Genomic DNA, 17,044 nt, shown 5'->3' with positions numbered 1-17,044 from the left:
GGTTATTCCTAATCTTCCTATTTGATAAATACAAGTGTACTTTGATAGATCTTTCAGAACTTTGGGCTGTTCTTCTGTAAGATTGATACATATGTGTGTTTCTTTTCCTTATGTTTTCTTTTTTTGCAAAATTTCTTAAGAGACATGCTTGATATTGCTATGTAAATTTCTGTTGTATTTTAAAAAACAATGCTCATCTTCTATACTAAGATCAGTACACATTTTAATTAAAACTTTAACAAAGTAATACTTGGGCTTGAATCTCTAAGAATCTTAGACTTTGATAGGCTGCAGTTTCTCTTTAAACAGTAAAAACTCAGCTTTTGTTAAACTGGCAGTGAGAGAAAAGACCCAGGCTTATTCTGGGCAAGGCAGAAACATCTCGGGGTCAGAACCTAAATAATGGTGAATTGTGGTACTTGGAATCTACAGCATGAAGCTTGATATCCAAGTCACTATCAAGTTATTTGGCAGGCAAATTTCTTATGCAAATGTGGAGTCAAGCTCAGGGAGGAATAGGTAACATAGTATAATGGAGGAAAGTCTGGCCTTATTGAAATAAACATTCCTCACTGCATGTGGACGACTTTTACCTCTCCGAATTACCTCAATAGTACAGTAAGCATTATGAGCTCCACCTAATAAGAGTTATTTTGAGGATTAGAAGATATATATATTTATTTACATAGCTTGTTAATTACATAGGCTCATTATCATCATCATCATCATAATGCTTTATGGTACCTTCATTTTATATTTTCTGTAAAATTGTTAGTCAAAAAATTACATAACCCAGTACATTTGATAGCTTTAAGATAGGAATACTAAGTTTGTTAGGTGACTTCTCTGGATACAAGGCTTTAAGATATGTTAAGTATATATTATTTGCCTAAGCCTGCCTTTCTTACCCCTCTGCACTCAGTTTATTTGATAAAGTACTAAAAATATTCCATGTAGAACTCTGTCACTTTTTCTACCCCTTCCCCACCCCAAACCCCCCCACCCCCCCGCAGCTGGGATATTGCAGAGAAACACGATAAATGAGAGAGAGAAGTAAACATCAATTCCAGTTGCTCAAAATGGTTTTTTAGGGAGAGAGGGCAAAGCCTCATTATTTAGCCCAGAGGATGCTAGGAATAGTCTCATCTCAAAACAAAAACAACAGCCCTTAGGTTGTATATTAGAAATAGAATATACATGGTTGAAAGTTGTTTTTCTGCCATTCTGTAAAGCTCAACCCTAAGTTCTAATTTCTCTGAAGTTCAGAACTTCTGTTTTTATTGTAGAAATAGGAATATTGGAAATAATAAGCAATTACTTTAACCGATATGTGAAAGAGCTATCTAAGTGTTAACAATTTTATCTTGGGTTCCTGAGCTAAAATTAACAATCCCATAGGGGCTCATTATTCAGAACTGAATTTCTTTAAGAATTATATTGAAAAGCAGTTCTACCTTGAATTGTCTTCCAGTCAATATGACCAGTGCCAAAATGTACTCAGATTCAGTTTAAAAATCTGAGATCCAGGGCCTCTCTGGGGGTGCAGTGGGTTGGGCGCAACGCTATGAAGCTGTCCGCAGCCTCTGCAGTGCAGGTTCGATTCCTGGCCGGCCAGGGAGATACCCACAAGACGTGGCAGACCTCTCCTGTCTCAACCCCTGCTCCCCTCAGCAGTGTATTTCAGTCAGTCTGCCTGTTCTGTTCCCCACTCTGTCTCTGGTGAATCCTCTCACCCTCCCGCGCTTCTGGCCTGTACCCCAGTTCTTGTATAAATAAATAAATCTTAAAAAAAAAAATCTGAGATCCAGATGGAGTGTATAAAGAAGGGTCATACTACTGGGGGGAAAAGGGGAAGACAGAATTTTAGTTGTTCTGAGAAGCCTAGTCACTAGCCATTCAATTTTCTTTTTTCCTCCCAATAGTTAACTTTAAAATTCAGTTCATGTGTCTCTTGAGCATTTATTTATGAAGCATATATTAAGTGCCTCCAGCCCAGATCGGATATCAAGATGGTTAAGATACAGTCCTCAGACTCAGGAAACTTATCAAATAAAATTTGTGAAATAAAATAGTTTGCTTCAATGCCATATCCCTAGGCTTATGTTTGGTCTTGAGGACAATAAAACTATGTGGTGCGGCCTCTGTCTCAGTCTTTAATAATTTAACTAGAGAACTAAGACTTACATATATGAAAAGAATACAGCATAGACTGTAAGGTTACAATGTATGGTATGGGGGTGTAAAATCAGGAAGCAAATCTCTGTATACCAGTTAGGATGTTTCATGGAAAAAGATCAGCCTTAAAGCAGGAGAATTTTTGAGAGGTGAAAGGAGAAAAGCTATTCTAAGTAGGATTATAGATAATAATACTTAGAATTTTGAAATAAAATTTGAAAGAAATTGATGATATACTGAATATGAGTGAGAAATTATAAGAGTATGGGATACAGAGAGATGAGTTAAAAATATATCAAAGGTTTTAAGTCACTAATTGAGTGTAGATGATATCATTGATGTACTAGACATCTAAGAAAAGAAAATAGATTAATAGGAAGAGGTAGGATACTAAATAAAATATTTTTCTTATTTTTGATTTGTAGTCTTACCAAAAAAATGTCTCTAGAAAGCAATAGAAGTCGCCATTATAGTGACATTCACTTAATTATGAATTCCAGTTTCCCAGAAATATGATCAATTAATACAATATGACCCTAAAGTAAAAAACTGTATTAAAATTTCCAACATCTAAATGAATATTAGTAGATGCACTCATTAAAATCTTGGTCTTCATATTCTTGAGCCAGAAACTAGGTTGTGTGAAAGCTAGATGGTATTTCTTCTCTTCTCCATCCTGGGCAGGATGGATGCTGATGGAACTGTGAAATGATCAAGTAGTGAGATGTAGCAGTGGTACAGTTCTCTGCCCCAGCATTTAGTAAGCAAAGATTTCTAAGCACAAGGGATTTATGTTCTCCATGGATCCTTCATAATTTATTTTGAACTACCCAGTGCAGAGGGTTAAAATTTCACAAATAATTAGTATTAATACCATATTAATTGAATTTATGTAGTTGTGAAGCTGTTCAACTTCCAAATCAAAATAAAAATCACTCAGTACTTCTCGTAACTGGAATTTGGTTGAAAATATTTCTATCAATACATTAGGATAACTTAAGATGGGGTATTAGGCAACACAATTTTTAACCTAATTTTCTTTTATTCATTAGTTTTTGCTTTCATTGCAGTTCTGGGAAATGCCAGTGCAAAGTGGGTGTCATTGGCTCTACGTGTGATCGTTGCCAAGATGGATATTATGATTTTAGTAAGAGTGGTTGCTTGCCCTGCCAATGCAATAATCGATCTGCCAGTTGTGATGCTCTCACAGGTACACACTTTCCTTATCTTTATATGTGATTAATCCATTTTTCTTATTTTGACATCCTTTATCTATGGGTTGATTTTCTCTAAATAGTTCATAAAGGTCTTTCTCTTCTGAGTTTGATGTAATAGGTCAGAGCAAACTCCTGCCACAAGCAACTTGAAAAAATATACATTTCAAAAAAAACATATTGGCTGGTGAGCTATGGAAGCAAAAAAAAAAAAAAGTATATGAGCTGAAATTCCAGGAAGGGTAGCACTATCTAAGTAAGCTGATGATACCCACCCTTTTATTTCCTGGGGGAATTTGCTGATTCTGTGCACAGGTTAAAGAGCAGTCTTGGCTGAAGCAAATGGATTCTTCTTGTGCAAAAGGATACAAGAAGATCTGTAACAGTAATTTGGGGCTTGCACAATGCATTAGAATCTGGAGGAACCGAAATACAAGGACATTATCTGTCCGTACAGGAGATGGAAAGCTGATCAAAAAGTTTGAAAGAAATCTCTCATTTTTGTTAGAAGACAAAACCTCTATAGAAAGAGAGGGCCTACTACAACATATCGCTATCTTTGTCTCAAAACGTTGCCAGATTCTGAAGGGCTCCTATGACCACCAAAGGACAATGTGAATCTGTTCAATTCTTTCAGGGCCGAGGCCTGCTAGCCCTGAAGGCCAAGATGAAAAAATAGTGATTCCCATTAGGTAAATTGGCTCATACTAAAATTATAGCCCATCCTCAAACCATTTCAATTTCTGATTGGATTAAGGTCATCTCATTACAGAGGAAGTGGGGAGTCATATGTGTTGTTTTATACACTGTTTGTGGTATGCAATCAAAAATACTAGGCAGTATTGAGGTAGAAAAATATGACCAATAATACAAAAAAAATAAACAATGGAAGCAAACCCACAGGTGATCCAGATGTTAGAGTTAGCATACAATGCTTTCAAAATAACTAGAATTGATATTTGGAAAAAAACAGACAAAATAAGTGAACAGACAACATTTAAAGAGAACTGAAATCATAAAAAATATCAGTATGACAATCAAGAATTGAAGAATATAACATCTGATGAACTGATGAATTATTATATAGTTAACTAGTTTAGAATTAACACTCATGACATGGGTTTAACAGCAAAGTGTACATACTGCGGATAAGATTAGTAGATTTGAAATAAGTGCAATTAAAAATATCCAAACTATAGATCAAGATGTGGTATATATACACAATGGACTACTACTTGGTCAAAAACATGAATGGAGCTGGAAGGGATTATACTACATGAAATAAGTCAGAAGGAAAAAGATAAATATTGGATGGTTTCACTTATATGTGAAAGGGCAAGAAAGGGCAAAGAAAAAGATGACACTTGCAAGCTGACCATAGATCTGAGGCATACAGCAGGGGAGGGAAGGGAAGGGAGTCAACACAGGGGAAGGAAGCGCACAAGGGACTGTGGTGATGGTTCATGGCTGATATGGTGTTGGGAGAACTAAAGGGACTACTCCTGAGAGGAGAGATCGATTTCCATACAAAAATAAACAACAATGTAAGAAAATAAATAAATAAATTTAGAGGGGGAAGAATATCCAGATGGAAGCACAGAGAAATAAATGCAATGGAAAGAACAGAACAGGTAAGACATGGGGTACAACCACCCAAAAGGTCTAACATAAATGTACTTGGTGACCCTAAAGGAGAGAGAGATGTGGCAAAAGCGTTATTTGAAATGATAATGACCAAGCTTTTTCCATACTGATGAAAAGTATCAATTCACAGCTCCATAAAGATCAGCAGACCCCAGGTATTATAAAAATAGAGAAAACTACTTCCAAACTGTTAAAAACTAAAGACAGTTAGGACCTCCCCTGGTGGTGCAGCGGTTGAGTGCTGGGCTGTGGGGCTGCCCACAGCCTCTGCAGCGCCAGTTTGTTTCCCGGCCCCGGCGAGGGTCCCACAAAATAAAACAAACAAAAAAAAAAAAACAAAAAAAAAAACCCTAAAGACAGTTAGCTTTTCTGATCTTCAGTTTTCCTGCATGTAAGATTTAGAGATACTTTCTTGGAAATCTCTTTTTCTACCCCCCCCCCCCACACACACACAAAGAAAACAAAACCAGGACCCACTAGTCTGACAAGTGCAAGGTGGTTTTGATTTGTTTGTTTTATGAGAGTAGAGTAGCAGAATATTTGAAATTGAAATTATGCTGGAAAAAGCTATGCTGAAAGTTATTCTGCATTCTAGTCCTTTACTCTATGGTAAAACAAACTGATTTAAAAGAAATTGTGTGTATTTTCTATGATGTGATCTGGTCCTTACTTGCCAGTTCCATCTTGTGCTCTCCCTTTACTATCTGTGATCCAGTGATACTGGTTTCTATTGCTAAAATAAACTGTGTCCCCTTGTCCCCTTGTTCTCATACATGATCTCTCCTCTGCCTAAGATGGTCTTTCAAATACACCTCTGCCCTTACCCCTGGCCCCTTTGCCTTATTAAATCATATTCTTCTTTTAGGCCTTTAATTAAAGGTTACTTCATTAGAATGTAGTTGCTGATGCTCCAGGATAAATGATTCCCAATTATGCGCTCTCACATACACTGGTGTTTTTTTCATAGCCCTTATTGCAGTTTGTAATTATACATGTTTATGAATATGAGTCACAGACAGCTTACTCATAACTTCGTAAATTCCATGAGGGAAAGAGCAGTATCAGTTTTGTTCACCATTGTTCACCATTGTCTCTAAAATGGGGCTAGACACATAATAATTACTCACTAAATGTTTGTTCAGTAGATGAACAAATGAATGGAAAAACATACAAAGGAAAGATGAATTTCAGTCCCGCGTGCTGACAGGAATGCTTCATCATAGTTAATTTAAATTGCTCCCTAGGTCTTTTGCAGTGCCAGAAAAACTTTCTGCATTGCTGATTCTCACTTCTAATTGTCCTTGCAGCAGTGAGGTGGCTTTTTTTTAATGTCCCGTAAATCCCAGCCTATCTTTGCTCTGAAATAAATTAAGGCAAAAGAAATGCTTTTCGCGGTTACAATTTCTAAAAGCAGCTAGTAATAAGGGAAATAAAAAGTTCTTCTGGAACTATAATAAAAGCAGAATCCAATATGGAGTGTAAATACTTAATTTAAAACTGCAAGCTTTTAATATAAAATCAGTCTCTCCTTTTGTCTCAAAGATGTTTTAAAACAGTACCATGATATGGTTGCCCTCTGGTGGCCACTTACTCTGTTTTCATAATCCTGTTTCACAGCCCTTATCCACCGTAGTCTTTACTGTACTTTGTGTTTTAGGTTGAAATAGATTTTTTTTTAATATTCCTTTTTATAAATGATGTGATTTATTTAATTTTTTAGCATAGAAGACCTGGGGTGTAGGCCAGAGGTAATGGGGGAAGGTAAAAGGATTCACAAGAGACAGAGGGGGGAGCACAACAGGCAGATTTACTGAACTACACTGCTAATTAAGGGGCATAGTGGGCAAGGCAGGAAAGGTCTGCTGCGCCCTATGTGGGTCAGCTCCCTGGCCAAGCATTGAACTCAGGCAGTAGCGGTGATATAACATTGAGACGAAGTGCCTTAGGCCACCAGGGAGGCCCTGAAGTAGTTTTTTAAAGCAACCTTTTTGTGATCAAATAAATTGGGAAAAATGTTTTGGAAAACAATTTGACAATGTGTATCAGAAGTCTTAAAAATATGTTCTTGACCTAGTAATTCTGTTTCCAAGACTCTACTATGAGGGAATAATTCCTAGTTCAGAAAAAGCTGTTGTTCAAGGCTGCTCACGAACGTGGTAGTTAGAATCCTAAGGAAGTAAACAGCCCTATTTCTAACAGGGAATGAAACCAGTGAAATCTTGACTTTACCTTGCACATTTACTTGACCTGTTTTCTCACCCAGAAATCTGGGGTAACAACAATAAGTGCCAAATGAGTGGTTGTGAAGATTCAATGCAATATATTTATAATTTTTTTTTTTGCCCTTAAACTTTGCCCTTAAACAATGCCTGGCTCATTATAAACGATCAATAAATGACAACTATTATTGTGTTGTCATTAAAATGTTTTAAAGAATTATACATAATAGCATGAGAGAATAAAAGCAGCAGGGTAGAAAATTACATGTACCATATGTTTAGATTATTTAAAAAACAAAATCCAAACCTCTCTATATAAGGAAAGATTTCTAGAAGCATTGAAACTCTTAATGACAGAATTCTTAGGGTGATATTTTTTCCTGTATTTTTCTAGATTTTCTTTACTAATGAATGCATTTTCCCCTTAAAATGGGGGGGGGGCTATTATTTTTTAAGTAGAACTTTGTGTTCACACTGTGTACTTTAAAACATTAATGTGCTTTCATGTATTCAGTGTCCCATGGTGAGTACTTGACTTCAGAAGCAGCTTGGCTGAGCTGACTGTTACTTCATCATCCACCCCCCCCCACCACCACCACAGTTTAGGATATCACATTTCTCCAATTTTCTGTTCCTCTTCAATCAGCTCTATAGAACTTCCTTTGCTCAACTCTAAGTACTGGAATACCTCAGTGCTTTGTCCTTGATATGTTTGCCTTCTTCATTTTTCCTTTCCCTGAGTGGTCTCCAGTCCCCTTGATTTAAGTTAAATGCCATCAGCACACATGCTGATTTTCCAGATTTACATCTTTCTGTTGATCTTCACACTCAAAGACCCATAGTCCACTTGCCATCTTCACTTAAATGATTTAAGTGGCATCACATCCGTGACACATTCAAAGCAACTCTCACCAGCCCTGCGTGTTGACTCCTAGCTAGTGTTCTTCCTTTTGACTGACACCATTCACCCAGTTGCTCAGTCCAAAAGCCTATGAGACATATTAGTTTCTTTTCTTTTCTGATACCCAACCTGTCAGAAGTTCTGTCAGCCCAATTTTCAAAACACATCCTGAATCTGACCAATGTCCATAACTTCCACTACTATCACCCTTGTGTACACCACTGTCATCTCTCTGAACTACTTTGACCCTCGCTCATCTGATCCTTCTGCCGCCCCTCTTGCCCTCTAACCCCTGACCCCTACAGCCTTGACACAGCCCAGTCTCCACATAACAACCAGAGTGATACTTGAACAGTGTAAGCCATGTCACTCCCGTGCTTAAATCCTCTAGTGACTTCCCATCCCTCTTAGAACAAAAGTCAAGCCTGTCTCTGTGCCTACATGGCTTTACAATTTTTGGCTCCTGCCCTTCTCTCTGACCTTACCTCTTGCTGTCTCCCTTGTCCACTTAAGCTTTGTCTTCTTTCTGAATGACAGGTTAAAGTTTGCCTCTGTCCTGTAGAGAGAGTTTAGGTTATCACATTTCCCCAGCTTTCTGTTCCTCTTTGATCAGCTCTATAGAACTTCCTTTGCTGGAGTACCTCAGGGTGCTCCCAAATAATTATCAATAATTGTGAAAGCCCAGTAATATTGTAGGAATGAAGTTTTAGAAATATTTATATTTGCCATTTTTTAAATTTATTTTTTATTTTTTATGTAAAAATCTTTTACATCATTGTGTATTCCCCATAAAATTACCACCACCAGTTTACCCGTGAGCTTCTCCATAGTCCCTTGTGCTCTTCTCTCCTATTTTGATCCTTTTTCCTCTCCCTCCCTTGCAGAACGTCTCTTATTTATGGTTGCCTGCTAGATTTTTTTTTTTTTTTTTTTTTTTTAAATAGAGGCATGTTTTTCTTTATTTATTTGTTTTGCTTGTTTGTTTGTTTTGTTTATACATGCACTGGGTACAGTCAGAAGCGCGGGAGGGTGAGAGAATTCACCAGAGCCAGAGCGAGGGGCAGAGCAGGCAGAAGGACCGAAGTACACTGCTGAGGGGAGCAGCGGGCGGCAGGAGAGGTCTGCGCGCCATGTGGGACCCTCCTCTGGTGGCCGGGGAGCAGCCGGGGATGGAACCAGCGCCGCAGAGGCCGCGGGCAGCTTCGCAACCCAGCGCTCTACCGCTGCGCCACCGGGGAGGCCCTGCCTGCTAGATTTTTAAAAATTATTATTATTGTTATTTTTTTCTCCTGATCCCTTATTTAGTTCCCCTATATTCCCTCTATATATATTTGCCATATTTTAATAAAAGCAGCAACATGGCATTTTCTTGCACATTAATCACGTGCAAATGGTGTATCATTGGAACACATCTTGCCCCATGCATCCATATTCTGTTATAGTGCTATTAATTTTTTTGAGGACTATTTTACATTTAAGTTTAGAACTTAGAACTATTTTCTTAAAAATTATTTCCACTGGACATTTTTACTGGGGAGAGAGTGACGGGATATATTTTATACATACTGTAGGTTTTGACTTTTTCAACCTGCAGAGCACTTTGACATTTAAGACTATTTTTGGAGCCAAAATCCTACTATGTATTTTTCAGTTGCTTTTATTGTCACATAGCTATACAGCTCTCAAGGGATCAAGATATAAAATCTGGAAAGAAATCAGTACTTAAGTATCACTGGATGAGAACACCGTATCTTTTTATATAAGTGAAAAGCATCACTAATCCTGTTAGGCCTTTAAAAATTATAGGATTAAAAGTGATGATACATGCAAGTTTGATTTAATTTAAATGTTCAGATAACTTTTGAAGGTATCTTTCATAATAAGTTCATAAAGTTTGAGGATATTCTGTTGTAATTAAGAATTGAGACTTGACATTATTAATGTTAATATGTTAATAACATTTTCATTCATTTGAATTTTCCAAATTTTGCTGCAAATGTCAAACCATTTTATTCCACAGCCTCACTTTCTCTCCCTTTGCCTCAGCTCACATTTAAAATTTGCTGCAGATGTATGTATTTAATGTTTGTATTTGTTTATATTATGTATCCATTTGCTCAGTATTGTTTAATGTGTTTTGCAAAGTTTTACAAATAAGTATTTTCCCTCTGTATGTGTCATTCTGAAGTTTGCTTTTGTCAATAATCACCTTTTAGATTTACGTCTATTTCATTTATTTAACTGTGGTATCCCAACTGTGAAAATAGTGTATCCTTGTTTAAACAGATCTTAAGATTGTTTTTATTTTATTTTTTTTGCAAATATTGGCCTGCTTTAAGTGCTTACCCAATCAAACAACTAGGGCTTCTTAATGACTCTCCTCATGTACTCAGTCTTTCCCTAAAGAGTTTACAATCTAGTAAGGAACACAGAACTCACAGACATGGCCAGAGAGGAAAGAAGGTGGGGTGAAAATGAATTCTGTCGAATTGCTGCTGGATAATATTTTCTGGTTAACGCTCAAGAGCTTTTAATTACTGGCATGACTTTTTTGAAGTAAAAATCTCTAAATTAAAACAAAAATTGCTTTTTCTAGGTGCTTGCTTAAATTGCCAAGAAAATAGCAAAGGAGATCATTGTGAAGAATGCAAAGAAGGATTTTATCAGAGTCCTGACACCAAGAAAGAATGTCTTCGCTGCCCTTGCTCAGCAGTGACATCTACAGGCAGCTGTATCATGAGTAAGGAATTTGTCTATGTGTTTGAGAGGGGAAAATCAGTCAAGGAGTTACTGATAGGTAGAAACTGTGTTAATAAACAAAGTTCTGGATCTTATAGGTGTAAGGAAGTTATAAAAACAGCAAAGTTGGGCCTCCCCTGGTGGCGCCGCAGTTGAGCGCTGCTGCCCGCAGCCTCTGCAGTACCGATTTGATCCCTGGCAATGGGCGAGGGTCCCACAAGGCGCGCAGACCTCTCCTGCAGTGCCCACTCCTCCCGTCAGCAGTGTACCTTGTCGGTCTGCCTGTTCTGTTCCCCACTCTGGCTCTGGTGAATTCTCTCACCCTCCCGCACTTCTGACGGCACCCAGTGCTTGAATAAATAAATAAATCTTTTAAAAAAAAAAAGCAGCAAAGTTTTTCCTTTTAGAAATTTGCCATAAATTTCAAATACATATGTGACATGAGATTTAAAATGTCTGAAAAGCAATATAATGAATTCATAGAAACACTTCAAAACTAAGGAAATGAGAAACTTTCAATTTGGACATAAATTGCTCACCTATTTCAAAGTAACATCGCTAATTAGTCACTAATTTGTTCTTTCTAGTTACTTAAGAATCGTGACTAATTGTATCTATGCAGTAATCTTACAAATACAACTAACTCTCATTTCTTCCTGGTATATTAGTGATCTATTACTGCATAACCAATTACCATAAAATTTAGTAGTTTGAAACACTAAAACATTTTTTATCTCACATAGTTTCAGTTCAGAATTTGCAAGATGTGTAGCTGGGTGGTTCTGTTTTAGATTCCTTCTTTCCTTCCTTTTGTGAGGTCTAATTTTAAAGATACAAAGTTTTTGACTTTATTGAGTTATTATTAAAATGTCATACAATTTACTTATCAGGTATACAGTTCAGTGGCCTTTAGTATATTTGTGATGTGTAACCATCATCACAAACATCTCATTACACCCCCTACCCAAAACAGACACACCAACCCTGAATCAATTAGCAGCCACTCCTTTTTCCTCTAACCTACTTTTTCCTTTCTATGGACTGACTTATTCTGAATATTTATATAAATGAAGTCATACAATATGTGACCTTTTGTAGATATCTGGCTTCTCTTCCTGAGCATAATATTTTTCAAGGCTCATCCATATTGTAACACTTAAAAATATTTTATTCATTTTAACTGTCAAATATCTTTCCATTTTATGGATGTACCAAATTTTATTTATCCATCTGTTGATGGATATTTAGGTCGTTTCTACTTTTTGGTCATTGTGAATAATGCTGCTGTGAACATCTGTGTTCATGTTTTTGTATGGACATAGGTTTTCATTTATCTTGGGTATATACTTAGGAGTAGAATTGCTGGGTCATATAGTGACTTTATTTAACCTTTGAAGAATTATTAGACTGTTTTCCAAAGTAAGTATGCCATTTTATTCTCACTGACATTGTTTGAGGGTTCCAAATTCTCACATCCGCACCAATTATTATTATTATTATTATCTTTTAATATTATAGCCATCGTGATGGATGTGAAGTGGTATGACACTGTGGTTTTAATTTGCATCTCCCTGATGCCTAATTATGTGTTTATTGGCCACTTACATATATTCTTTAAAGAAATGTCTTTTCAGATCCTCTGCCCATTTTTGAATTGGGTAATTTGTGTTTTTATCATTGAGTTGAAAGAATTCTTTATATATTCTAGACACAAGTCTCTTCTCCACATCCTCTCTAACACTTGTTGTTTCTTGTCTTTGGAGGACAGCCATTCTGACAGGTGATATTTCATTGTTGTTTTGATTCAGTTGGCTTTTAAACAGGCATTTAGACACATTTTATAAACACACTAACCATTTACTAGATGCAAAGCTCTAGTCTAGGTGCTCTGAACTATTAAAAGGGAAGTAACCATGTTGTAAAAAGGAACTCGTGTTGTAAAAAGGAAGATAGCCTAACTCAGGGTAGAGTGATTGGAGTCATGAGAGTTTGGAGAAGCAAAGAAACTGTGCTACTGGGAGGCATAGGAAAGTCTTAACAGATAAGGTGATAACTGAACTGAGCTGTGACAAGTGCAGATTTGGACAACCAGTAATGGATCCATGTAGAGATGAACGGGACACCATAGTCGAAGACTAAACAGGGTCCTAACCAGTTCGGGAGCTTGTACTGAACTGGCACTGCAGGCTGGGAATGGGAAGTGCCCAGCTGACTTAGTTTGATGTTCTTGGAGCTCACAGTTTCTAATGGAGAGACCAACACACAGATACACACAACACAGTATTATAGATCTAAGTGAATGCACAAAGAAGGGAGAGTTATGCTATTTGGAATGGGGGGATATCAACAAAAACTTAGGAGAGAAGGTAGCATCAACTGAGTCTTGTGATGAAGATTATAATTGAGAAGTTGATCAAGCAAATGAAGGCCATTTCAGATAAAGAAACCAAAATGAATAAAAGTCCAGAAATGTTAAAGTAGCTGGTTTGCATCTAGTAAGAATGTCAAAATAAAGTATAAGAGATATGTAAAATATGAGGCGGGACCTTTGAATGTCATGTCTTGACGTTGAGGTCTGTGGCCTCACATGAAGATTTTCACAACTCCTGATTTTAATCCTCAGTCTATTTTCACTAGTCATTTTTCACATTAGTTTTTGTTGCTATAGTGTGTTGAAACACAATGCTGTAAATTGTAGAGTGAGAGTTTTTGAGAATAAGAAACACACCTTTTTGTTAGTACTTTTTTTGCATACCATTGTTTGCCTGACTTTCTGATTCATTCACTGTCATCTTTTATCTTTTATCATCTTTTATCTCTCCTTCACTTTAAACATGGAAAACTGAGGCTGAGAGTTTAGTTACTTAGTTGAGATCACACTAGTAATTTGGATTGTAAATAGTAAGTTAAGATCAACATAAGTGGGAGGGATGGAGGAAATTTCTGTTAAAGCCATGTATATTTTAATCTATCATAATGAGGAAAAGATTTTTAAAATGAGTGGCTTTCCCTCACCATTAGTCAGATTTCTTGTGTCAGCATATTTCTTTCATTCACTACAAGAATAGGTTATTTCAAAGGGTTTATCATTCTCAATATAAACTGGACAATTAGTAAATAAGATGTAGATTATTAGTTTGATTCCATGTCTCTTAAGTTTGAGAGGCAATAGTAGGGAGAATTTAATGAACTTCTTGAAGGGTAGTAGTTGTTTTGCATTTTTTATTGTAGCTTGAGAATCTACTAATTTATTGTGCTGTTCTCTCTCTTTCAGAATTGGGTGAATTAGAACCTAAATGTGTCCAGTGTAAAGATGGCTACACAGGCCAGAACTGCAATAAATGTGAAAATGGCTATTACAATTCTGACAGCATTTGTATAAAGTGCCAATGCCATGGCCACGTGGACCGCATTAAAACCCCAAAAATCTGTAAGCCTGAGAGTGGTGAATGCATCAACTGTCTCCATAACACCACTGGATTTTGGTGTGAGAACTGCCTAGAAGGTTATGTTCGAGACCTCGAGGGAAATTGCATCAAGAAAGGTAAAGCTTCACCTAAGGTTATAAGTTTAATTTCTAAACCTAGCAATGAAAATTTCAGGACAGCTACCTTTACCTTTGTAAAACCCTCCAAGCCCACCAGAGGAGTTTTCTGGAAATAGATTTTGATAGATATTTGCCTAAAGAAATTTCCTTCCATTCCCGCTGCTCTCCTGATGCTCCAAAGTCAATGAGGACCAAGACAAAGTCATTGTTCTCACATTTTCTCTTCATCTATTTTTATTTTTCTGTTAATAATTTAAAAGTCCTATCATTTCTTTTATTCTTTACTTCCTGTATTCTCATTGCTTCCAGTAATCATCAAAGGCCTTTTTCAGATTAGAAGTTCTAGCTGAGAATCAGAAGAGATCACTCTAGTATCTAATCCTAACTTTGAGCCTAAGTTTTTCCCATGTGTAACAAAGGAAAAAGTAATAATAATCCTTTTGATTTTTAAGAGATAATGTTATTCCTATGGCAAAATATTTCTTTCAGAGAAGTTCAGTGAGTACTATAAGAGTTTAGGTAAAAGTGAATAATTAGATACTCAGGATAAGTTAGGGATATTCAGGCTTTCTTAGGTCAGACAGAGGTTAGACTCTGCCCTTCTGGAAACTACTTTTTGATAATCTAAAGAATGTTGAATACTGGGTTGATGGAAAGTTGATCTGTGACAGGTTTGCCTCCTTTTGTCATTTTCTTGATATCCTTATTCTTTTGTGATCAAGGCTTAAATAAACAGATTGAACCCTGTTTCTAGCCTGGAGATCCTGTCACTCAATTCTCTTTCCCAATTAGAGGTATACAGGACTGTGATGATTTTTTCATATTACTTATTAGGTAATGTAAAGCATGCCTCCTTTTAGGATAGATTGATATGGCTAACTGTGGTAATAGTAATAATAATAATAATTTCATTGAGTGTCTACAATGTACCAAGCACTGTAGACGTTAAAAGTGATAGTGCACAGTACATTATCTCATTCAATCTTTCCCAAGAACTTTGAAAAGTATATATTCCCATTTTATAGATAAGGAGCCTCAGGTTTCAGAAGATTGGCTTTCCAGTTTCTAGCCACACAGTTCTATTTGCTTCCAAAGTCTTAGATATTTCCACGTATCTATGCTGTATTAGAAGTACAAGGTCTAATACTTTAATTATGAAATTGCTACAATCTACACAAATGAAGATTCACAACAATTAAAAGAAAGCTGTTTTCTTTTAGTTGACATCAGTTTTGAACATTTACATTGTGTTTTTCAGAAGTAACTGAAAATACAATTTTTCTATTTTAACTTTGTTTCCTTGAAGAGAATTTTACCTTTATGAAATGCCGTCAGATTGTTGAACTTATTTCACTTCAAATGATTGTCATTTATCCCTGTCACTTTTAACCAAGTGATTTAGAACTCAGTAGTGACATTTTTACTGTCTTTGTGGGACTTTGTATGAATCTATTCAAGAATAAAGAAGGATAGATATTAGAATTTCCAATATTAGAATTTTCCCAAAGATTTTAATATAGCTATTCTACATTTTGGAGAAGAGTTATGAATGTAACAGCCCACCTTTCTAGACCTGATTCTTTTCACTATATCTCTTTGCAGTTATTTTTAACTCATATTACCTTAGAGCAGAAGGTCATGTCAACATCCCATATCAACTTCCACTCCCATGTGTATTTCTTTTATTGTTTCTTAAAACTAGATAATTTTGTCTTTTACATTTCATTCTCTGTTTTTATTTTCAGAAGTTATTGTTCCAACACCTGAAGGTTCTACCATTTTGGTTTCCAATGCCTCTTTGACCACATCAGTGCCCACCCCTGTTATAAATAGTACATTTATCCCCACAACCCTGCAGACTATCTTTCCAGTAAGCTCTTCTGAAAACAGCACATCAGCTCTAGCTGATGTATCATGGACCCAATTTAACATCATCATTTTGACAGTCATCATCATTGTGGTGGTGCTGCTGATGGGATTTGTGGGGGCCGTCTACATGTACCGGGAGTACCAAAACCGCAAGCTCAATGCCCCCTTTTGGACCATCGAGCTGAAAGAAGACAATATCAGCTTCAGCAGCTACCATGACAGCATTCCCAATGCAGATGTGTCAGGGTTGTTGGAAGATGATGGCAATGAGGTGGCTCCCAATGGGCAGCTGACCCTGACGACGCCCATACATAACTACAAAGCCTAAGAAGCCAGAACTTCACTCCCGGCCTGTCAGACTGAGTGCTGGCTAAGGCAGCATCAGCTCCTGGCCAAACAAAGCCTGGATAGAGGTTGCTGAGAAAGCGAAGGCCTGTAGCACATCCAAAATTTTCAGGTGTAAATTTGTAATGTACTTGGCCTGTTGCTCTTAGTTTTCCAATGAAGAGCTGAAGCATTCACTGTCAGTGAGGACTTGAAGAAAAGTATATTTTTGTACCAAACCACGTGGGAGTATAGAAAGGCTGAGCTCTGTAGTGCAGCCCAAATCCACCTCCAAACAGATTCCTGGGGAAGTGTTCACCGAACCAGAGGAAACAGGATGATAGATGTGGAGGGCAAGAGACTCCCAGAAGACTTCCTCTCCATTCCTGAAACATTTGTTTTTAAGGGGGGT

At 36.9% G+C, this 17,044-nt stretch overlaps 1 protein-coding gene across 1 annotated transcript in view; it reads left to right on the top strand.

Annotated features, from left to right (window-relative positions):
- The window catches only part of MEGF9 (multiple EGF like domains 9), a gene marked incomplete at both ends in the record, with an annotated part of 78,206 nt that extends 61,570 nt beyond the window's left edge, over positions 1-16,636 (top strand). Inside the window, 4 exons of the mRNA XM_084237504.1 lie at positions 3,246-3,385; positions 10,750-10,893; positions 14,167-14,436; positions 16,185-16,636. Of these exons, the coding sequence (XP_084093630.1) occupies positions 3,246-3,385; positions 10,750-10,893; positions 14,167-14,436; positions 16,185-16,636 (1,006 nt within the window). The remainder of the gene's footprint in view (positions 1-3,245; positions 3,386-10,749; positions 10,894-14,166; positions 14,437-16,184) is intronic.
- Between the last annotated feature and the right edge of the window lie 408 nt (positions 16,637-17,044).

Source organism: Talpa europaea (genome assembly GCF_964194135.1).
Source record: "Talpa europaea genome assembly, chromosome: 7".
Classification (NCBI taxonomy): Eukaryota; Metazoa; Chordata; class Mammalia; order Eulipotyphla; family Talpidae; genus Talpa; species Talpa europaea.
This window is presented reverse-complemented; position numbering and strand designations above follow the sequence as displayed.